General features: G+C 44.9%; 1 protein-coding gene across 1 annotated transcript in view; it reads left to right on the top strand.

Moving 5' to 3' along the window:
- Positions 1–19,796, top strand: part of MBLAC2 (metallo-beta-lactamase domain containing 2) — a 123,289-nt gene extending 103,493 nt beyond the window's left edge. Inside the window, exon 2 of the mRNA XM_078675368.1 lies at positions 16,696–19,796. Within this exon, the coding sequence (XP_078531494.1) occupies positions 16,696–17,084 (389 nt within the window). The 3' untranslated portion in view covers positions 17,085–19,796. The remainder of the gene's footprint in view (positions 1–16,695) is intronic.
- The last annotated feature ends 4,527 nt before the right edge of the window (positions 19,797–24,323 follow it).

Genomic DNA, 24,323 nt, shown 5'->3' with positions numbered 1-24,323 from the left:
AAGCAATTTCATGCTATTTGCAGGAAAAGACAGAGTCATCGCTGTCTTGTGTTGTCACTGCTCCAACTGGACTGGCAGCACATAATATTAAAGGGATTACTTTACATCGTTTACTGATGCTGCCAGTGGAGCATGACAACAAATTAGAATATCACAAGCTATCTGGAGATGCTTGTTTTGAAGTTTCAAGAATCTTGAGGAAAATGAAACTTCTTATCATTGACGAAGTAAGCATGGTTTCCAATGTCATGCTTGCCTTTGTGCATTTGAGGATGCAAGAAGTTCTCAAAACAGAGTATGATGTGTTATTTGGTGGCAAACACATCATTGTTTTCGGAGATCTTCTGCAGCTGACACCAGTGAAAGGGCAACCTGTGTTCAAAATGCTCACGCATGAAGATACCAGGAAGTGCCTAGGCAGCATTGGCAACATCAATATATGGTTAAACTTCAATTATGCTGAACTGCATGAAAATATGCGTCAGGCGAAGGATGAAGTTTACAAGACTATTCTACAAGATGTTAGAATTGGAAAAGTGACCGAGCATGGGAAAGAAGTTTTACATGCACGATTACTGTCAAATTTATATCCAGAACAAGATGTTGTGCCTGAGAATATTTTTCAGAAAATTACTGAAAAGAAATCTGGAATATGTTTGATGCCAACTCTTGCAGAATGTGCCAAATTTAACAACAAAATGTTGCATTTAGAAAAGCAAGAGATTGTGAAACTGGAAGCTATTGATAGAGTAGAGCATATGGGATCAACAATTATTTTGTCTGAGAATCTGAAAACAAAATTGGATTCATTAGAGAAGAGTATATCTAAAACTGCAGGTTTTGAAAAGACTCTGAATGTGTGCTTGAACTGCCGTATAATTTTAAGAAGGAATTTACATGTTGAAAGAGGTCTGGTAAATGGATCAATGGGTAATGTTGTTGATTTTGTGAAATACAGAAATAGAGATGGAATTGAATTTTTAAAAATTAAATTTGATGGCATTGAGGAAGTACAGCTAATTGCTTGTTGTTCTGCTAGATTTTTGCTTGTAAAAGACTTATATGTTCGCCGTAAGCAGTTTCCTGTTTGCTTGGCATATGCGGTGACAATCCATAAATCGCAAGGTTTAAGTGTAGACAGTGCATTGGTGAATATTGGCAGTTCTGTGTTCAAGGAGGGTATGGCATATGTGGCATTGTCACGAGTTAGAACTTTATCGGGATTGTACTTGATTGAGTGTGATGTCACAAACATTTGTGCAGATCTAGATTGTGTTAAGGAATACAATAGGTTAAGAAGAGAGTATGCGCCACATTTGCCTCAGTTTCCTTTGTTTGAGAAACGTGTGGTAGGCCGGAAACGAAGAAATGAGAACAATACTGGGGAGGTTGTAGCAAAAAGACAAAAAGTCAATGAACCTAAAATTACAAGCAGAAACAAAAAGGATTCTGTTGAAGATGTTGTTGGTTTTCAGTTTGAAAACAGTTCTGGTGTCAACTGCTATGCTAATGTAGTAATTAATGTTTTGTTTTCTCTAAAAAATGTAAAAGAAGAGATTGTGGTCAATTCTGATCAAAGATTTTGCAGTTTGTTAAATTCTGTGTTAGAGAAATGTACCACTGATAGAAGAAACATAGAAAGTGTGTCTGAAATTCGAAATCTGTTAGACAGATGTTCAGGCCAAACCCAATTCTCTCAAAATATTCAGCAAGATTGTCAGGAGTTTTTAATGTATATGCTTGATGTATTACATGCTGAAGGTGTAGATGTAGATCAGCTGTTTGGGCTTTCTTATCAATGGCAGCATGACTGCGAGAACTGTATGGTATCAAGTACTACTAGTGTAGACTCAGAAAGATTTATATATTTAACTTTGCCAGACAGTAAATCAGTCTCCTTTAATAAGCTAGTAAAAGCTGCTAATCACAACATGGAGTGTAGCCAATGTAAATCTGAAATGACGTCCACATTATTTATACGAACATATGGCCAGTACGTCATTTTAATGTTCCAACGGTGTAGGCCTGATGGAACAAAATTGACAACTTTAATAAAAAAATTTGTAGCTTCGCAGTTGTCAATATCAGGAAGGACTTTTGTAACTACAGCAATTATATATCATGACGGCCCTTCAATAACATCAGGACATTACACAGCTTATTTAAAGTCTAGAAATGGCTGGTCATTCTGCAATGATTCTGTTTTAATTTTCAAAAAAAAATTGCCGTATGACCTTAAAAACTCTTACCTGGTGTTTTTAAAACCAAAATTTTAGGGAGATAATTTCGGGATGTGTTCTGTGGAATTTCAAGAAGTTCTAATGGCTCCTACACTATTTGGCCTTGAGGATAAGTGTAGTTCAGAGACATAACTTCTAACCACAAGACTGGACATCATGGAGAAATAAGTGCACTTTGAATGAGTTCAGAAAAACTGTTTCTTTTTATAAGCTAATTGAAGCAGCCAATCAAAACATGGAGTAGAGGGAATGTAAGTCTGCAATGCTGTCTACTGTTTTACATTGCTTTGTGATTAAAAGTGATGTAGAGAATTAAATAATTGTAGTAGTCATAGAGGTAGTGTAAGTCTGCTTGTAGCAGTGTCATAGGAAAAGTAGAACATGACTGAGCAAGAAGGGGAAGATATTACTATTCCAGGATTGTGAAAATGATCTTCAACATTTTAATTCTGAAAGTTGCGGAAATGTGAAAAGACGGGATTGGCTAACAAGAAATCCAAGAGTTATACATGGCTCTGACAAGATTTGGCCTTGTGGAATCTTGTGGTAGAGAGCAAGAAGTCATTTATTGTATGTAACATGTTTTTAAAAACGATGGAGATTTTCTTTCAGAAAGTGGCGGGCTGAAAGTAATAACAGCACAAAAGAGTATAAGCTGTTCATAGGACATCCTTGGACGTCATGGAAAGTAAGTTAACTTTAAGGAGTTCTGATTTTTGATTTCTGATGTTGTATGGGTTTTTTAAACACAATCATTTTGATTGTGTTTTTTTTTCCCCGCTGTTACATGATGAATACCTTCAAGTCACTGTTTTTAGTGAATTTTGATACATTCTGAGAACAGCAAAAATAAACCATTTAACATGTATAATTAATTCTGTACTGTTTGCATTTATGATGTATATGTAGAACTGTGTAGGAGGCATGGAGAAGGTGAGGCTTCTGTAAGTGTCAAAGTTGTTGCATGCAGTGCTGCACTTCTGCGTATTCTTTCATATGCTAGACTACATCTGCACAATGAGATACCTAAGCAAAGGAAACACAAGTGATGTGATTGTGAAATGAGCAAAATAAATTGCATGTATTTCAATTACATCACCTGTGTTTCCTATCATTACGAATCACATTGTGCAGATCAAGTTTAGGTCTGTCCAGGGAAACATAGGAGGTTTGGACTTTGTTGAAGATTGCAGTGGACATGACTCACTTCATTGGTAGACCTTCACATGTATTATGTCCTCTATTCTCTTCAACAACTCGAAATTTCATCTGCAACCCTGAGTAGGCCTCACCTGAAACAAAACTCTGGATAGTAGACATCTTATTGGCATCCTGAAGCAATTATTTAAAATTTTAGTGTCTTGCAACACTTTTCTGAAACAACAGCAATGCAAAATATGCACCATGTTTTAAGATAGGCCTCACTTCATCTGCATCAAGATAGTGTTAGTTTAAAATGTATATCTTTAGGACTGTGTAGCTTCTGTAAGTGTCAAAGTTGTTGAAAAACTGTTTGTCCTTCAATCTTTGCCCTTGTCTTTTGTAATTTTTTAATACATGTTTTTATATTTTTCTAATGTTTGTTCTCTCTTTCACAGATTGAAAGTATAAAAACAAAAAGTGAGTAATTTAACGACAATTATAAGGTAAATATTTTGTACTCTTTTCGTTACATTTCTATCACATTGAACTACTATTAGTTCCACTGCTTCATTTCTTTAATCCTCAGTTTCCTGCCTTTGCTACTTCCCTCATTCCTTTCTCTATTACCTACTTACTCAACTCCTTCCACTCTTTTTCTCAGTCCCTCTCTTCTCATAGTTCCTCACTCTTGTTCACTCACTCCATCTCTATTACTCTTAGTGTCTTTGACTGATCACTGTATCACTATTTGTTCATAATGCTTTCTCTGTGTAGTTGAAGCACACTAAGTGGCATATTATGAATACAGCCAATAAAATTATTGCTCTTTTTATTGGCAGAAAACTGGTGCAAAAGCGGCTTTAGCGGCAGTTTTCTGCCGCAAAAGCAGCTTTAGCGACACATTTCTGCCGATAAAAGCTGCAAAACTTTTATTGCCTATGTTGATAATATGCCCCTATGTTATTTACATTAGGGCTATATTGTCCAGTATAACAATCAAAATTGCTCTCCAAAGACACCAGGCAAAGCAGACACTCCCTCAAACAGATCACCAAGCGCAATTTACCCTACTTACAGCCTAGCCTGTTCTCTGTCGAGACTTTAGCAATCTTTAGAGCACAAGATAAGATCTTTTCACATGGAAGAGTCAGACATATTGCAATTCTACTTAAGAAACAAGCATTGGCATAGACAATAGGTCTCGCTTTTGGGACCTTATACGTGTTTAGACATGCAACAGTTGATGTTGCTGCACCAAGGATATTATGCTGCATAACTAAATACTTAGAAGGTCCCAAAGGCGAGACCTATTGGCTATGCCAATGCTTGTTTTTCTTTCACTTCGTTATCTATTTTGTTTTTCACAATTATACCCTCTTCTGTCTTTTTTCGGTAAATAGATCTATTAAACAGTATCTCTTCTTTACTCCCTATAGCTGTCTTTCTTTTAACATCACTCTCTGTTTACTTTCCTTATACTTACACTTTTTTTTTTTTTTTAATTTTTTTTGGGTTAGCTCCCGGTCCGCGTACCGGGAAGCTAACCCGGGAGCGAACCAAAAGTAATAGAGCTTGCCAGAGTGCTAAACATTGTAGCAATTTTTTTTGAAAGGGAAGGTAGTTCTGAAAAGAACTTTTTTTTAAATATTTTTGTTGTTTTATATTTTTTTTGTATTTTTTGAACATTTTTTGTTTTTTTGTATTTTTTGAACGATTTTATATTTTTTTTGGTTTTTTTGGGGGGGGGGAAACAACAAAAAACAGGCGTTGAAAAGGGCTCAACAGGAGCAAAAAAAAATTACTGGGGGCGGTTAGGGCAATCATGGTGTTCATATGCAAGGTTGAGTGCATTGATGCTCATGTTGCCACAAGCTAATAATGCACGACAGCGCATACATAAATGTATCATATGCCCAAAATTTGGTTGGATATTTGGCACAGTTTCCCGTGCCTCCTCTGGTGTTAAAGAAACCGATGTTGTTGATCTCGCCACAGGAGTTGCTCTAGGATTGTCCATCATATCCCTTAATTCCGCCCGGCTGTAATTTAGGGGATGTTTCCTCGTCATGTGCCTATGCATGGTGTGATTACCATAACTGTATTTTTTGTCCGTCCCTTTGGACAATTGTTCCTTGCATATGAGGCATGTTGCGTACCTGGCATTGACCTTTTTTTGGCCAGGAGGGATGGAAAAAAACTGCCAGATGAAACTGGCTTTCTTTCTTGAAACCCGGGGCAACTCTTCCAGGAATTGTGGTTGTTCTCCCTCCTCATCCATTTCTTCATCTTCCTCCTCAGTGTTGGTAACCACCTGGGGAGGTGGTCCTCTCTTCCCATGAGGAGGTGGAGGTGGTGGTGGGGGTGCACCAGCTGCAGCAATCAATGAAGCCATTTTCACACAACCAAAATAGGTCTTCCAAGAAGCAAAATAGGTCTTCCTCTCACAATAATGAAAGTCAGAGTGAGGAAAGAAGGAGGGGTTTTCATCATTTGGAAAAAACAATACTTCTCAACCAATGAAAAGTGTTATTTTTAGGTCACCTGACCTAGCCTTCCATAATTATGAAACTAAAAGTGAAATGAACCAATGAAAAGTTTTATTAACAAGTCACATGACCTCTAACGCTCATGTTACGCGCTGCGGAACGCTCCCCGGTTAGCTTCCGGTTCGCTGCGCTTCGCGCCTCGGTCCGCGCCCCGGGACACTTCCGGGTGCGCTAACGCGATACGTCACAAGACGCATTTCGCGGCAACGCGATACGTCGCGCTTTCGCGCCGCGGATCGCTTCCGGGGAGTTGCGTTTCGCGCCTCGGTCCGCGCCCCGGGGCACTTCCGGGTGCGCTAACGCAGTACGTCATAAGACGCATTACGCGGCAACGCGATACCGTCACTATGTTGATTTCTTACCGGTTCGCGGACTGGATCGCGGAATCAAATTGAGCTAACGGGAAGCTTCCCGGTTCGCGGACCGGGAGCGAAACAAAAAAAATATTAAAAAAAATTATTAATAAACATATAAAATATATTTTTGGATTTAAAGAAGAATAAATTTTACAGCTATAGATATTAGCTTTTAAAAAACCAATGAAATTCATTGAAAAAACCATAGGTTATAGACCATATATAGTTAGGAATTAGCATTTACAAAACCTTGAAAATTCACTGAAAAAACCATAGGTTATAGACCATATATAGTTAGGAATTAGCATTTAAAAAACCTTATTTTACTCACACAAAACCATTGAAATTCCATATATAGTTAGTTGCACTAACTATATATCGCGCACCCGCAATCCACTGCTGATCATGTCACATATTACATCATTCATGACATGGTCAGTGACATCACTGATGACATCACTGATGACATCTCAAATGACATCACTGATGACATCACTGATGACATCTCAAATGACATCACTGATGACATCACTGATGACATCTCATTTGACATTACTGATCACATCACTGATGACATCATTCATGTGATAATACGATGAACCTCTTCAGACTCTAATATAACCTTAGATACACTCAGTGTAAACAGACACTCATAGACTGTCACTCATCCATGGAGTTACTCAGACACTTAGTCAGTCATGCAAAGAATCAATCACACCTCCATTTCCTCAACTATACAGTTATACACACCTTACTTATTCAAACATATACTAAAACATATTTACTCACTTATACAATCCTGGATACAAGTTCACAATGATCCATACAGCCACTCACACATTCACTGGCTCTTATGCACAGTTATTTATATATGTCAACTCTCACATGTACTGTGTTTTACATATGTACTTACTTTGACATGTAGCACTGAGATATCCATTCACTCACCAATACACTCATGCACACAGTCAACCGCCCATACAGCTGTTTCCACATGCACTTTTGAACCCATACATCTAGTCAATCAACTGCTCACACATCTATGCAGAGAGTCATACACCTCCCAGCCACCCACACACACACTCAGTCTCCCATACAAATGCTTGGGCAACCAATCAATAACCCATACAGTTAATCATATAGCTAATGATCAACACATGCAGCAGTTTACAGAACAACAGACATAATGATGCACAAATTAAGACAGTTTAGTCACTAACCCATGCACTCAGTGAGACACATTTAATCAGTCACTCATACAGTCAGCCATGCCCCTACTAAATCCTTCATCAAGACACTTATACATCCACTCATTCTTCAATATGTAAGACATATTTTAACTTTACAGAATTGTACAGTCACTGGATGTAGTCATCAGTGATGTCATTTGAGATGTCATCAGTGATGTCATCAGTGATGTCATTTGAGATGTCATCAGTGATGTCATCAGTGATGTCACTGACCATGTCATGAATGATGTAATATGTGACATGATCAGCAGTGGATTGCGGGTGCGCGATATATAGTTAGTGCAACTAACTATATATGGAATTTCAATGGTTTTGTGTGAGTAAAATAAGGTTTTTTAAATGCTAATTCCTAACTATATATGGTCTATAACCTATGGTTTTTTCAGTGAATTTTCAAGGTTTTGTAAATGCTAATTCCTAACTATATATGGTCTATAACCTATGGTTTTTTCAATGAATATATATATATATATTTTCACTGGAAAAAACAAAGGTTACAGGGACGTTCTAGTTAGGCTCAGGTTTTACTCGTACAAAACCAGTGGAATTCAGTGGTTATAGTTAGCTTACCTAACTAACTCGCAAACCGCATGCACTGCTTATGACCTCACATATTACATCACTCATGACGTGGTCAGTGATATCAGTGATGAGATCTCAAATGACATCACTGATAATATCCATTGACTGTGAGTGGTTTTAAAAAGTTTGAGTGTTAAATATATATACCAAGGTGTATTAGTGAATCGGTGGGTATGTGAGTGCCTGTACTGAGAATTAAGTAGTTGTGCGACTCACTGTATAAGTGAGTGATTAGGTGTCTCAGTGAATGTATGGGCGAGTGACTGGTTGTGTGAATGTTTGTATCAATCTGTCAGTTGGTGTGTAAGTGGCTGTATGGATGTGTGAGTGGGTACGCGAGTGGTTGTATGGATGATCGATTGGTTGTCTGAGTACCTGTATGAGTGTCTGTGTGCGTGGGTGAGGGGGTAAGTGACCTTGAATGGATGAGTGAGTGGGTGAGTTGGTGTCTATGCATTAGTGAGTACATATAGAAGGGGCTGTATAGGCGAGTGTGTGTGTGTATGGCTGTGGGAGTGAGTGGTTGTATCAGAGATATATGGATGAGTAACTGTGTATGTGAAAGGCAGTATAGGTGAGTGATGAGGTATATGAGTGACTGTATGGTTGAGTGAATGTGAAAGTGGCTGTATGGGTGAGTGTGTGCTTGTGTCTGACAGTATAGGTGAGTGAGTATGTGTTAGTATATGTATGAGAAAGTAAGTGGCTGTGTGCGTAACTGTATGGGTTAGTGGCTGTATGATTGAAGGCATGGGTGAGTGAGTAGGTGTGTGAGTAACTCTGGATGACTAACTTAGTGCATGAGTGGCTGTATGGGTGTAAGAGTGGATATGTCAGTGCCTGTATTATTGAGTGAGTGGCGGTATGGGTGAGTAATTAGATGTGCGTGTAGTTCTATGAATCAGTGAGTGAATGTGTAAGTACTGATATGAGTAGGACTTACAGTAAATCCTAATCAGCAGGATTGCTTAGAGGTATGTCAGGATTCGCCGCCTCCCGACCTCGTGGAACCCTCAGGAGACTCACCTTTTGTAAAACCCTCTGCTTGTTTTCAGCTCCCGGACTTGGAAGGTGCCGTTAGCTATCCGGGAACGTCGGATATCCCGGGCTTCTGGCCCTTCAACACTGAATCCAGCCTGCAGCAAAGCCCCGCCCCTGGAGACGACGCGGGAAAGGATTTGTTCGCTTTAAAAAGGTGGAGCTTCAACCAGGAACGAGAGTAGAACCGCGAGGAAGATGCCGGTGATACGACCCTGAGAGAGGCAGCACTGAAGGAAAGAAGGACGGCTGCTGCAGATCCGGCTTCCGACCGAGTGACAAGGAGCCAGGAGACTTTCGCAACGCAGCGCCCAGCCACGGACCAGGAGGTTCTTGGCTACAACAGGTGCGTGATCGGCTCCAGGGCGACGGGTGGTCGACTCCTCCCTGGGTGGCAACTGAAGCGGGTGGGATATGTGCCTTTACATAGCAGGTCAACCCCTATCCTGGTGCTGTTTTTCCCTTGCCCTCACCGTCCGGCCACTCTGGTGCTCCCTCACTTCCCCTCCCACAAAAACAAGAAGTAGCCTGATAGTAAGGCTGTGTTCTGTTTTCTTTTCCTTTCCCTCCCGCATATCACCAAATCGGAGAGTCCGTGAGAGACAACGCAACCCCGACGAGTGAAGAGCGAAGAGCAAATTCCCCAGAAAAGTGCAAGATCGCCATTTATTTGATTTTTTTTGTTGTGTACACATTTTGGGACTGGCCTGAAAACTTAAATAAACCAGCGCTGTAACAAAAACTCTCTGCCTCGAGCATTCGCTATCCCGCAACACTTGGTGGAGAATGCAGGCATAAGGCTCCATTGACAATTACAAAATGGAGGCGCTCATCCAACACCTGGTGGAAGGGCAGAAAAAGCTGGAATGGGCCGTAGAACACCAGCTCAATAGCGCCCAGGCAGATAGGGATACCTTCAGGGACCAAATGAAAGCCCAGCTGGATACGCTATTACGCGTTGCCGATGAGTTTCCATCTTCCGGGGCTGCCCAGAAAATAACACGAACCTCTGCAACTGCACCCACGGTGTCCCTACAAAAGTACATTCCAGGAGAAGACCCGGATGCTTTTCCTGCTAAATTTTGAGCGAGCAGTCTGGGCTTCAGGCTGGCCACTGTCAAAATGACCATTTTTTCTGGCCCCTCTCTTGTCAGGTGAGGCCCCAGCCGTCTATTAGGTGGCTAATGCAGGGGGAGTTACCCCCTATGAGGAGGGTCTGTCCCCGAAGGAAAACAGACAAACCTATGGACGTTAGCTACATGCCTCGCAACCTCATGTACACAGCTGAGATGGGGACCTGTTTTTACGTAAGTGTTACTATTAACACCCACTCAGTTACTGCCCTGCTAGATTCAGGGTGTCAGCAGTCAATGATCAGAAGCCACTTGTTCACGCCAGAACAGAGGATTTCAAGGGGGCAGGTAGCAATACGGTGCATCCATGGAGACGTTCATATCTATCCCACAGCCAGAGTACCCATTCTCTGTCAAGGGAAAGATGGCCCCTCACTGGTCACTGTAGGCCTTATGGCTAACCTCCCTGAGGACATTATACCAGGTACTGACAACCCCGACTTTCTTTCCCTTTTTTGGAAAACAGTGCGTACTGCAGCCAATAAAGGCATTACCCCAGCCTTTTTGACTCTTTGATGTCTGAACTGGGGTGGTGTGGAGTGCAAACAATCGATGGATTTAGGCCCAGATCCCTGTACTGGGGTGAATGTATGACATTGTTCTGCATTCTGTCCATCAACTGTTATTTTTGTTTTTGACTCAGGAGCCATGGAAGATAAATAAGAACTTCCACTGGCCTCAAACAAATGACGCTACCCTTTTCCCATACCTGGCAAGAGGCCAGGAACCCTCCGCCTGGCCAAAACCTGACTTATCCCACTTTTACAATACAGAACAGTCTTCGTTACTGAACCGCTAGCCCTACTGTGCCTCCCCAACTCTTAGTTCCCAGAGAATTTAGGGAATAGGTTCTATTTTTTGCCCACTCTCACTTGTTAGCCGGTCACGTGGGAGCACAGAAAAAAAAACAGAAAACATCCTGAGACACTTTTATTGGCCTGGCATCTATGAACAAATAAAAAAATACTGCTATGAGTGTTCGGTCTGTCAACTAAGGAACTCCTATCGTCCACCACAGGTTCCCTTACAACCCCTGCCCATCATAGGTCAGCCTTTTGAACGCGTAGGCATGGATCTTATAGGCCTTCTTCCCAGATCCTCAAAAGGGTATCAATACGTCCTGGTCTTGGTAGATTACCCCGAGGCCGTTCCCCTTAGGACCCCCACAACCCCGGTTATTGCAGACAAGTTGTTGGAGTATTTCTCCCGGGTCGGTTTTCCCCAACAGATTTTGACAGACCAAGGAACCTCGTTTGTCTCAAAGCTAATGTCTCAAGTGTGTAAACTGCTGGATGTTAGACACATCAAAACTTCAGTTTACCACCCACAGGCAGATGGTTTGGTTGAGAGATCTAACGGCTCCTTAAAACTGACCCTAAAGAAAATGTTGACGAGTGAAGGTAAGGACTGGGACTGTCTCCTTCCCCTGGCTCTCTTCGTCATCCGAGGACAGATTCAGAGTAGTTTGGGGTGTTCTTCATTCAAACTCCTCTATGGTAGACAGCATTGGACTCTATTAGAGATGACGAAGGAGACCTGGGCAAAGGAAGAAAACAACACTCCGAGCCTTCTAGAATACTCCATACATTTACGGTCTAGGATCGGTAAACTACGGGACCTGGCTCACCAAAACCTAGAAAAGAGTCAGCAGAAACAAACACACCAGTACGATAAAGGAAAAAAATGGCGTTCCTTACAGGTAAACAATTGGGCCTTGGTTCTGTTACCTTCCTCTTTGTCCAAGGTGAAAAGCAAATGGAAGGGCCCCTATATAGTGGTAGGGACCATAGGACGGACCACATATCGTCTGCAGATAACCCCTCAGAAAACCCAGTTCTATCACATCAACCTCCTAAAGAAGTGGTTAGGGGCCCCTCCGCAAACCATCCAGTTGTCTCTCCCTGAGGAAGGATATCCCTGTACCCTGGAAAAACTATTAGTAAATGAGGACCTCCCCAATGAGAAACTCACAGAGTTAATAGACCTTTTTCTTCCTTACCAAGATCTCTTTTCCGACAGTCCAGGAAGAACTAGCCTAGTGGAACACCACATAGACACCAAACCGTGTGTGGTGATAAAACAAAAACCCTACAGAATCCCGGCGGCCCATCAGGCAGCCGTCTCAGAAGAAATATGCAAAATGTTGCAGATGGGTGTAATCAGACCGTCACAGAGTGAATGGTCATCCCCCATCGTCTTAGTTCCCAAGCCAGACGGTTCCATTCGGTTTTGTATTGATTTTAGGAGGGTTAATGCCATCTCTAAATTGGACTCCTATCCCGGGTATATGAGTTGATTGAAAAACTAGGGAACGCCCGGTATATCACCACTCTGGGTTTGACTAAGGGATACTGGCAGGTACCCCTGCAAGGCAGTGACCAACAAAAGACCATCTTTTCCACCCCTGACGGTCTGTTCGAATTCACTGTTTTGCCTTTTGGTTTGCACGGTGCACCCGCGACCTTTCAGTGGTTGATGAATAAGGTCCTGCGGTCCCATCAGGCATACTCCTCCACCTACCTCGACGATATCGTGATCTTCAGTCCTACTTGGGAAAAACATCTCGAACACTGTCGTCCAGTGGTACAGTAGTTACAAGCCACAGGCCTTCACATCAATGCCGGGAAGTCTCGCGTAGGGTTTCACCGTGTGAAATACCTAGGGTACCTGCTAGGAAACGGTTGCATTGAACCTCAGAAAGAGAAGGTCAAGGCCATTACTGAAACTCCTGTCCCTACTACCAAGAAAGACGTTCGTGCCTTTTTGGGTCTCCTAGGATATTCTAGACGCTTTATCCCACAATACTCAGAGATAGCGGCCCCATTGACAGATCTCCTAAAAAAGTCTACCCCCAACAACACAGTACTACACCCTTCTCCTCGAGTCTTAAAAGCCATAAATAGACTGAAAAAGGTGATCACTAGTGGGCCTGTTTTGGTATCTCCTAACTTCGACTTGCCCTTCATTCTTCAGACAGACGCCTCTGAGATCGGCATAGGGGCTGTTCTGTCCCAAATAAACCCACACGGTACTGAGAGACCTATCCTTTTAGCCGGAAACTGTTTTCCCGAGAATGAAATGATCCGGTTATCGAGAAGGAATGTTTGCCAATAAAATGGGCCATGGAAAAACTGCAGTACTACCTGGAAGGCAAACGCTTTTCAGTTGTATACGGACCATGCCCCTAGTATGGATGAGCAGGAATAAAGGTGATAACCCGCGCGTTATGCGTTGGTTCCTTTCACTATAACCTTTTGATGTCTGCCATACAAAGGGATCGGACAACTCTAATGCGGACTTCCTCTCATGGATCCCATACGCCCCCGAACCGGACTACTCATGGGAGGGGGGGGTCAGGATTCACCTCCTCTTGACCTCGTGGAACCCTCGGGGGGACTCACCTTTTGTAAAACCCTCTGCTTGTTTTCAGCTCCCGGACATGGAGGGTGCCGTTAGCGATCCGGGAACATCGGATATCCCGGGCTTCTGGCCCTTTAACACCGAATCCAACCTGCCGCAAAGCCCCACCCCTGGAGACGACATGGTAAACAATTTGTCCGTTTTAAAAAGGTGGAGCTTCAACCAGGAAGGAGAGCAGAACCGCGAGGAAGATGCCGGTGAGACGACCCTGAGAGAGGCAGCACTGAAGGAAAGAAGGACAGCTGCTGCATATCCGGCTTCCGACTTCGGACCGAGTGACAAGGAGCCAGGAGGCTTTCCCCGTGCAGCGCCCAGCCACGGACCAGGAGGTTCGTAGCTACAACAGGTGCGTGATCAGCTCCAGGGTCAGGGCGACAGGTGGTCGACTCCTCCCTGGGTGGCCACTGAAATGGGCGGGATCCGTGCGTTTCCATTGCGGGTCAACCCCTATCCTGGTGTTGGTTTTCCCTTGCCCTCACTGTCCAGCCACACTGGTGCTCCCTCACTTTCCCCTCCCTCAAAAACGAGAAGTAGCCTGATAGTTTTTGTTGTGTACACATTTAGGAACTGGCCTGAAAACTTAAATAAACCATTCTTGCAACAAAAACTGCCTCGAGCATTCACTATCTCGCAACAAGGTTTTTCGAGGCCACGCCCCCTTTCTCCACCACTCTGCAAATGTACCTCCTGGGGCACTGCTGGTTGGGGGATAAAGTCCCCTTGGCCCTAGAGGGTCCTTGTGGACCAACAAGCACTCCTGTTATCGCCAATAGGACCCACAGAGCGGGGTTGCTGAGAGGTCTTCGGAGACCATGCCCCCTTTCTCCACCACTCTGCAAACGCATATCCTGACGCACTTATGGTTGGGGGATGAAGTCCCCTTGAATCCAGAGGGTCCTTGGGGGCCAACAAGCTCTTCTGTTACCTCCAGTACGTCCCACACGGGAATTGCTGAGAGGTCTTTGCAAGCCACGCCCCCTTTTACCACCACTTTGCAAACGCGCCTCCTTTTGCTCTCATGGTTGGGAGGGGAAGCCCTCTGTACTCCTGAGAGTCCTTGGGAATCAACTACCCCTCCTGTTACCTCCAGTAAGACCCCTCAGCTGTATTGCTAAGAGGTTGTTGGAGGACACGTCCCATTTCTCCACCACTCTACAAACACCCTTCCTGGAGCACTGCTGGTTGCGAGAAGCAGTCCACTTTATTCCTGAGGCCCTCAGGAGCAAGGGGACTTCATCCCCCAACCAGCAGCACACCAGGAGGCGTAGCCCCTCACACTTATTTGCATTAAAGCCCCTGGGAAGTGTTGGTCCACGGGGCATAATAAGTCCCATGAGTGGGGGGCTGCGCTTATATTTTTTTAAGGTTTTTTGCCGGTTCCGTGGATCTTGCTGAAAATTAAATTAAAAAAAAATGTGGGCCCTGCTGAGCCCTAGTCGAACCCCCCACTCCTCCGAGACCTAGGGGGTCAGGGTGTTTCTACCCACCTTTTCATCTTTTTTTTTTCTTCAATTTTTGTGGGATTCGCACCGAGTCTCAAGATGGCTGCCATTACTTCTTGGTTGAAGTGTTGGCAGCTAATCAAATTTCACTAGGATTTTGGGTTCCCAGATATCTATATTTTTTAACCTAAATATCTCCGAAACTACTGAACGGATATACACCGAATCCCATAAAGCACACTTTTTGGACCAATATCTAGCTTTCTGCCTAATTTGGTTTAATTCCGTTCAGCGGTTTGGGTCGTGTTCAAAAAATGAAAAATCAGCATAAACATAACATGGGGAAAATGCGCTTTGGGACTCCCCTTTTTTCTCAGACCCGCTTGATAGATCATCCCGAAACTTTCAACACAGCAGTTGAACCGAAAAGGGGACGTTTTTTGAAAATGTCGTGAAGATTCGTCAATCACCCCAAAGTTGTTGGCAAAACAAAAAACGCTTTTCCTATGGAAACTTTGGTCCTAACTATATCTCCTGGCAAACACCAGTAGGTAATACATATATATTAGTGATAATTAATCAGACTATACCTAGATGCATTCATTTTTATGAAATGCCCATTCCATGAAAAGGCAATGGATCACCATCAATGGTTGAAGGGTGGAGGATCTGAGGGACATAGCAGCCAATATGTCACTGCCCTGTGGCTCTGATTCCGTTTGAATGGGGGTGACCGGATTCTCAGATTTTCTGAGAGTTACTGTGAGCCTGCCATGCCTGTGGCCTGTCTGTCAGGGAATGATCTGGCGCAAACTGTTTGGAAGGAAGTGGAGTTAAGGTCACACCTGGAAATGTTGGGGTTGCGTGAGTGGGTCTGTGTGATCACCAGGTCCGTGGCTTCTCATAAGGGGAGTCTAGGAGGTCTAGAGCCTGTAAAAATTTCCAGACTGCTGCTAAGAGAGGGATGGGCAAGGGGTGTGGGAAACCAACCTCTGAATGTCCCATAGGACAGGTGGATGGGGCGCCTGAGGAGGCCTCTCAGGAGCCTACCGGGGAGTACATTGTCTCCCCGAGTGACCTGCCTTAGACTGCAGGATGGCAAGCAAAAGGTGGACCCACCAGGGAGGAGCTCTGTAAGGCACAGAAGTGCCCAACCCTGGAGGGCATGAGATGGCAAGCTGAAGCCTAGGCAGCGGGTTTCATTGTTCAATTCACTCGCTGAAATGTGTTTTGATCCTGTAACTTTGAACTATTTCAGTACTAAATTTGACCAACGAGAATAGGAAAAATCTACTGTTTTCCATTACTAATTTATTTGGTACATGGGCTTTCTATTGCTTAAATGTTGGTTATGAACTGCTGTCTTGTGCAGAAATGGCATTAGCATGACTTAGGCTGTTGACAGCCTGTGATGTATTTGAACACCAAGCCTAGTGTGGACAAACATATTTAAACTTGCGTGTTTGCACAGTGAGTGCATAATTCAGCCATAGAAAATCGATAACATCTCTAATACGAGTGCTGAAAGTGTGTTTTGTTTTACAGGTGACATGATTAACCTCGGAGATCGACAGCTCATGGTCCTGCACATGCCAGGTCATTCAAGAGGTAGCATCTGCTTGCATGACCGGGATCGAAAAATGCTATTCTCGGGCGATACCGTGTACGATGGGCAGCTGATTGATTGGTTACCGTACAGCCAGATAAATGAGTATATTGGAAGCTTGGAGCGCCTCAAGGAATTAGTAGACAAGGAGCTGGTGGAGAAAGTTCTTCCTGGACACTTCAGCACATTTGGGTCTGAAAGGCTTTATGGATTAGCCTCTAATTATATTGCCAAAGCCGGGGTGTGTCACAAGATGTCTACATGTGCCGTAAGATCAATTTCGAGCATTGTGCTCCATTTAACAAATTCTAGGACAACAGTCTCTTAAATGCAGACTCTTTTGTCTGTGCTGTCAGCTGGAAATGCACACTTTGCTAGTGGAAATGTTAGTTTGTTACTATAGTTCCACAGTGAGTGTCAGGAAATGAAATCCTGTTTTACATTAATCAAAAGAGGCAGAACTGGTAATCCTTATGAAGAGGCGCTGTTCATTGGATCAATCTGGTTGTGGAAACCAGAACATTTGGCCCATAATTGAGAAAAAAATTGATTTGAGAACCACGAGCAATATATGCTTGCGCTGCCAAAAAAAAAATGAAAAAGCATTAATTTGGTACTTGCCCGTTGCGATATTTCAAGGTAATTTATTGGCGCACTTTCCGATAGCTTGATGATTCTAAATTTAGCTTTCCTTATGACATATTTTGTATATTGCGTAATTTAGGAACAAATAAGATGTACCAAAAGAGTGCAAGCGCACTGAATATCCGAAACCTGTTTGTTAGTGTGGGATGCAAGAGCCTTTGGGAATTATTTTGCACTTATTTTCGTAAGAATCGTAGTGTTCTAATGTATTTGTGAAACTGGTTAGAAGAGGAAGCTCGAATTGTAGATTGAATGTTCCTACCGGGAGCATTCATATTGGTGTGTTATTTTTACACAAAAGTCTTTTAAGGCTGTTCGATAAGTGGATTTACAGCAGGTCTAATCTCATTATTCTATGCAGCTCTGTAAGGTGGTCTTTACTTAGCAGTGGTTACTCAAGCTGTTACAGTCAAAATTGTCCAGGTAAATCTACAGTATCCAAGTGTAGTTGCCAAGTAGTTGTCTAATCTCTGGCAACCAGCATTTGACATTGGTGTGATTCTGTCAGACAATGCGAATACTCAGCTAGAATAGACATAGGAAATGGACCAAGCTTTACCAGTTCAACCACACCCTAGCTCTGTTGGGACAATGTCCTCATCCCTGTGTTATGTTTTTTCTTGAAGAAGAAAAACCTGCCACAGAGATGTATTCAAAAACTATAAAGCATTGTCTCCTTGAAAGGGAACGTTATTTGTTGTGTTACAGTGTGCCTTAAACACCAGTGACCGGTTCCATTGAATACTTTCTAAAGTGTCAGGGCGATGTACAAAATAGGCGAATTGGCTAGGTCTTTGGAACAGATGTCTGTAAAACAGGAAGGAATTATATATTCCATTGTATTGGGTGCATGTACTTTTGAAAATAAAATACGGGAAACTGTGTCTATTGGGCATTAGAAAAGGTCTCTGGCAGCAAAAGGCTGCCAAATACCTTCCAGGTAATTCACTGAATGTGTGTATTATTACTGGGACGCCTCAGGGTATTACTCCGGGTAGTAACTGGAAATGTGGTAGCGTTACGGAGGGGGGGGGGGGGGGGGAGTATTGCCCGGAAACTAGAGAGATGCTTTTTCCCCCTCTGAAAAGTTACTTTTTAGTGTTTGTAAATTCTGTGGCCATGAGCAAAGAATCTCACCCGGCCTTTATCAGAAGGCAGAGCATGCAGTAAACATCAAACCAAAGAAGGCCTACATTTACAGGTACTTGCTGTGTTTCATTTAAATGTTTCATTTGGAGGTTGGCAAGCAAAACATAAGTTTTATTTAACTTTGGACATCGTATAATAAAAAATGTAATCCATGAATTACAAGACATGCCTGTGCTACATTAGTACATTAGCCACGATGGTGCATAACAGGATCCTGGCTAATAAAGACTAGTATCAGAAGACCATCTTTGAACACTTGCTTATTGGCTTTCTACATTATTACTTTTCCCTTAAAGGTGATGACAGCAGAGTATTCAAACATATGTCAGGGTATTTACATCCAACATTTCTTGTGAGTATCTAACAACTTCTACTCTTTACAGGTCAAAATACCCCAACAATATTTTGTTAGCGTTTTGGGCAGTTGCAGCTGGTATCTTTTATGCGAGGTGTAGTAAGTCCAAAAATCTTTTTGTTTGAGTAAGGGCTTCGTCGAAGCAGAATATTGTTTTTATTTAAAAGTAACTTCATTTCCAAAATATACCAAATCTGCTTTCTTGACAAGGTGTAAATTCATAGTATACATTAAGGCAATTATTACAGGATTTGAACGTTCTTTAATCCTTTTGTCCGCTTTTCATTGCTAATAAGTGTTAGTTGAATCTATTTTGTGACTCTTAATATTATGACACGCACAGTTTACCTTGGATATAAATGCAAATGCATTTATACTCTCTTATGTTTGTCAGTAATCTTTGAAAACATAGTAATTTCTAAATTAAAATTCCAATATTTGTTTAAAGTCTTTAGTTGCCTTTCGTGAAGAGTGAAGAGGGCAGCCTTTTCTTCCAGCATTGTATCGTGTAACAGTCCAATGTTTTGAATTACTATAAATTGCATGAACTCGGAGAAACCATTTAATGATATTGTGCTTCATGATTAGTATTTGCAAAAATATATTTACATTTAACGTGCATACAGAGAATTATTTTTTCATCTGAGGTTATTTGAAAAACGTTTATTTGTACGTACTTAGCCTTGGGTCTTATACGAAGTGACAGTTCGTTTTTATAGTATTTTAAACATTGTTTTTAAATTACACTTTTTGCTTTTAACCAGAAGCATACAACGGCTTTAAACACTTGATGTCATTACATATACTTTTAATAAACGTAATGTCATTACATTTCAACTGCTGCGTAAACTATATTATATGGAATATATCAATAAATAATTATATACAACATGGTTGGTGTAAAATTGTCAAATATAATATTTAATCGAGCTGATGCTATCAGAAATTCCCAAACATGAGGTGAATCAGTGAAAACCGTACTTCTCTTGTGTTGTGATTGTTGTTAAATCCTGGAGCACGGTCTCCTAACAAGAAAAAAACACTTTCCTTATATGCAACTCTGTGCTTTTAAATACATGTCCATGATTATTCCCTGTCTATTAAATATAGCTATAGGTTGTAGGTGTATAAGTTCAGCGATAATGTCACATTGGAGAATTAAGTAATTGCTGTTTTTGTTTTAGAGTCAAACATTGTGAATGTAGGGGGCGTGGCTGACAGCCGAAGATGGTGGCAGCAATCTAGGCGAGCTCCGCAGTTGAAGCGGCCTCCGGTGAAATCCGTATATTAATCCGTCACACAAACCTCTGTAGCGGGACGGCACCGACGCCCAGGACCGGGCGGCACAGAAGGGGACAATCGGAACAGAAATCCGACGTCGGGAGGCACAGTTCGGAGCGCAGCCAGCGTGGGTCGCCGAGAGGTATTGAAGCCGGGGAGTTGCCGGCAGAGGAGAACAGACCGGAAGTGCGACTATCTGGGTGAGACAGCGCCGGAAGTGCCCGTCCACAGGCGGGCTCGAGGCGACGGAGGAGTGGGCGCTCCAGAATCGGCGTTGAAAGGAGGGGGCCGAGGATCGGTGGCCCGGGCATCCCTGTGGACTCCTTGGGAACACACCCGACCACTGTCCGAAGGCGGAGGATCCAGCGACCTCGGAGGCTGAAACCGCCATTTTGGGAGAGGAGTGCGCCCGCATCCACGGTGAGAGTCAAGGGGTGCCCAGTAATGACCAGCGCGGGACCCGCTTCCACCGGGGGAAGGCGAAGAGAGGCGTCGCATTGACCGCTAAATACCCGGTGAACGGGGGCGCACGTCACAGGCCGCACAGCGGACGGGGGCTGGGCTGCAGGAAGGGGGAACCGACACCTGCCCGGACTTGCTGTCCGCGGCCTCCCGAGCCCAGACCCGTCTTCCCTGGACCCCGCACCCCATCAGCTGCGGGGGTGTGGAGGCGGGCCACGTACTCCCGCACAGGACTGTGGCGCCTCCCGCCTCGGGGCTGCCTCGCAGTGACGGGGTCCCAGCATACGGCGTTGGACGGCGCACTAAGCATACGCCTCTTGTAACGGACACCTTGGTGACTCTCGGTCGAGACCAGTGTACCGCCAGCATAGACACTGCCACACCCGCGGGCGACACGCGCCGCCATTGTGCAGGTGACGCTGCGGCGGACACAACTTCGAGGGACAGCCCCACACTGGCCCTTGTCAAGGCGGACGCCACACAGCGGAATGAACAGGGCTGCCAGGCCAAAGCGGAACCATAGGCGACATTTATTGGACGGAGGATTAGCGACCGGCTGGGAGAGGCAGAAGGTGTAGAATATACCCACCAGTGGCTGGACGCAAGCAGGAGACGAACTCAGTCACCCAGCAGACGCTGCGATCAGCCGACCTGCGGCGCGTGCCAGTCGGAGTCTACAGGAGCTACTCCCCGACGAATTTCACGCCTTTGGTGCAGTGCTACACGACAAGACACCCCTGTGAGGCATACCAGACGGGGCCACCGAGATGGCCGGAAAGGGGCCGAAAGGCGGAGCTGCGCAATCCCGTCTAGAAAAATACGCATATGGCCAGAACACCTCCTCCCCACCAGACGCGAAGGCGCAGACGGGCAGGACCGCGGAGACGGCGGGCGGCAAGAAAGCAACCTTGGACGATGTGATGCGGGCCCTCACCCAGGTGCAAGCAACAGTGGGGTCGATCTCCGCGGAAATCACGCTCATCCGTGCGGACTTCCATAAAATGACGGAAAAAGTGAACACGATAGAACTAGTGACTAAGTCGTTGGTGGAAGATGTTTCTGAGCTGCAACTGAATATGGAAAGGATTGCAAAGGAAAACAAAGAACTGCGCGGCAAACTGGATGACCAGGAAGGGCGCTCGAGGCGCAACAACGTCCGAATAATAGGGGTTCCAGAATCGGAGGACACGAGAGCAATGGACTTATATGTGGAAGACCTGATCAAGCAACGCCTCCAGCCCAAGGGCCTCTCGTCTTTCTTTACAGTGGAGAGGGCGCACCGAGTCCCCGGGGGACGCCCAAAAACAGGCGCTAACCCACGGCCAATTATAGCGAGACTTTTCAATTTCAGGGACAGGGATGCGATCCTTCAAGCAGCGAGGAACTCTCCACCTATTAGAATTCAAAACTCCACTCTGGCATTCTTTCCGGACTATACGGCAGAGGTCGTACGGAGGAGGAGAACTTTCTTTGAAGTTAAAAAAGAACTCAGGGCGAGAGAAATTCCCTATTCAATGCTCTTCCCGGCCAAGCTGCGAATAGTGGCGGATAACAAAACATGGTTTTTTGACAACCCAGAAACGGCGACAGAATGGCTGGAGGGTTGGAGGCCAGTGGACCGGCCTCGCCGCTCGGCCAGGTCGAACACGAATCGCACAGGCGGATCCCGTCCGGGCTCTCAATCACCCAGCGGAGGCAATGGACCGCACTCGCCGCTGCACGACATTCCAGAAACAGAAGATAACGAAGAGCAATGATGTCCTGAGCTGATCTTCCCGGCCAAAAGTAACGCTGACCTGAAGTGCCGCCATGGACACTGGGTGGAGAGCCCCCGTGCCCTAGAAAGGGGGCCGCTGACTCCGGAGAGTCCTTCACCCCAGCGAGCAAGTACTGTGTTTTTGGGTTGGGATCGGGCACTCTGCTAAGTTGGGGGGGCGGGCAGTTTCAGGTCCGTTAAGCAGGGGGGCAGGGAGAGGGGGTATTGGGGGGTGGTTGGTTTGGGAGTTAAGACACGGTTTAAAAGGTCAAGAGTGGAATCACAAGGCGCGCAAGCGTAGTGTAACGGGCAGAGGGCAGCGCATTAGACCTCAGTCGCTATGTCACATTGGCGCTCACAAACACAGACACTATGGCGCACAACGCACAAGCTGACACAGGGGGGGGGGACTCCATACTGAGCCGTGTGCCTCCGCTGAGCCTTATGACCTGGAATGTGAGGGGCCTGGGGGACAAGGTCAAACGAGGTTTAGTACTACAGAGTATAAGACGATCGAATCCGACCCTGGTCCTGCTACAAGAGACGCACCTAACAGGCACGGCAACGCAGGCCCTGGACAGAAAGGGTTACCGGATGATAGTCCACTCGGAATTTACCAAGGGGTCCCGTGGTACAGGTATCCTAATGCACCACTCCTCCAGATTCATAGTCCAATCCACGAAGACGGACACACAGGGGCGTTTTGCAGCAACACATGGGCAGTGGGAAGGGAGACAGTTAAATGTAGTCTCAGTGTATATTCCGCCAGCGCTTCACACGATCACTCTTCCGGAATTAGGGAAATTCCTTCTGGAACTGCCGGAGGGGGACCTCGTCCTGGGTGGGGACCTCAATGCTGTGGTACATAACACACACAATAGATTCGCGAGGCGAACCCAGTCGCCTGGGCCCTCCCGGCTGCACGACTTTTTAGAAGCACAGGGCTTGGTGGACCTCTGGAGGCAATTCCACCCGGACGACCGACAATACACGTATCACTCGGCGGTCCATGATAGTTTGTCACGGATCGAATATTTCCTAACACTAGGGCACGGACGTCTCACAATATCTGATGTGCAAATCAAACCCAGGGGTATATCAGACCATTCCCCGGTGACACTGGTCCTTTCCAATCCTGACCGTACCCACAAACGCATTTACCCGATTCGCCCAGGATACCTTAAAGTGCCTCTAGTGGCCAAAACACTGAAGAGGGGTACGAGGTCCTACTTTGCGGAAAAAGAGGGGTCGGTGGCCTCTCCCACTGTCCTCTGGGAGGCCTACAAAACGGTGCTTCGAGGACAGGCTATCTCTACGGTCACACACCACAAACACACGCAGAAACAGGAATTATTAGACTTAGAAGACGAACTTGCCAGGGCCAATGCTGCCCATGAGCTTGACCCGACAAGAGACACGCTGCATACGCTCCGGCTGCATCAACAGCGCCACACCGATCATATCCGCCGCGGGGTGGTAGACTCCATAGCAACGACAGCACACAGAGTATACGACGTTGGGGAAAAGGCAGGTCGACTCCTAGCCTGGTTGGAGAAAAAACGAGGGGGACAAAGAGCCATACTGCAATTGAGGGATCCTGCGGGTGAACTGCAATCCCGTCCATCACTGATAGTTGAACTCCTGGCGGACCACTTTCAAACAGTGTACTCCCCAGAAATCGATGTCACGCGGGAGATGGCGGAAGCGTCCCTCGTGGGGGTACCCACTCGCGTCTTGTCACAAGAAAACCGTGACGAGTTGGAATCTGACCTTTCTGTCGACGAGATACAGTTGGCGATCGCGGCGCTGCGCTCGGGGAAAGCGTTGGGCCCCAACGGGATACCGATTGAATGGTACAAAACCATGTCGGAAACGCTCGCTACGCCCCTACTTCACATGTTTCAGGATTGTCTGGAACA

The sequence above is a fragment of the Lissotriton helveticus genome, chromosome 2_1 (genome assembly GCF_964261635.1).
Source record: "Lissotriton helveticus chromosome 2_1, aLisHel1.1, whole genome shotgun sequence".
NCBI lineage: Eukaryota > Metazoa > Chordata > Amphibia > Caudata > Salamandridae > Lissotriton > Lissotriton helveticus.
This window is presented reverse-complemented; position numbering and strand designations above follow the sequence as displayed.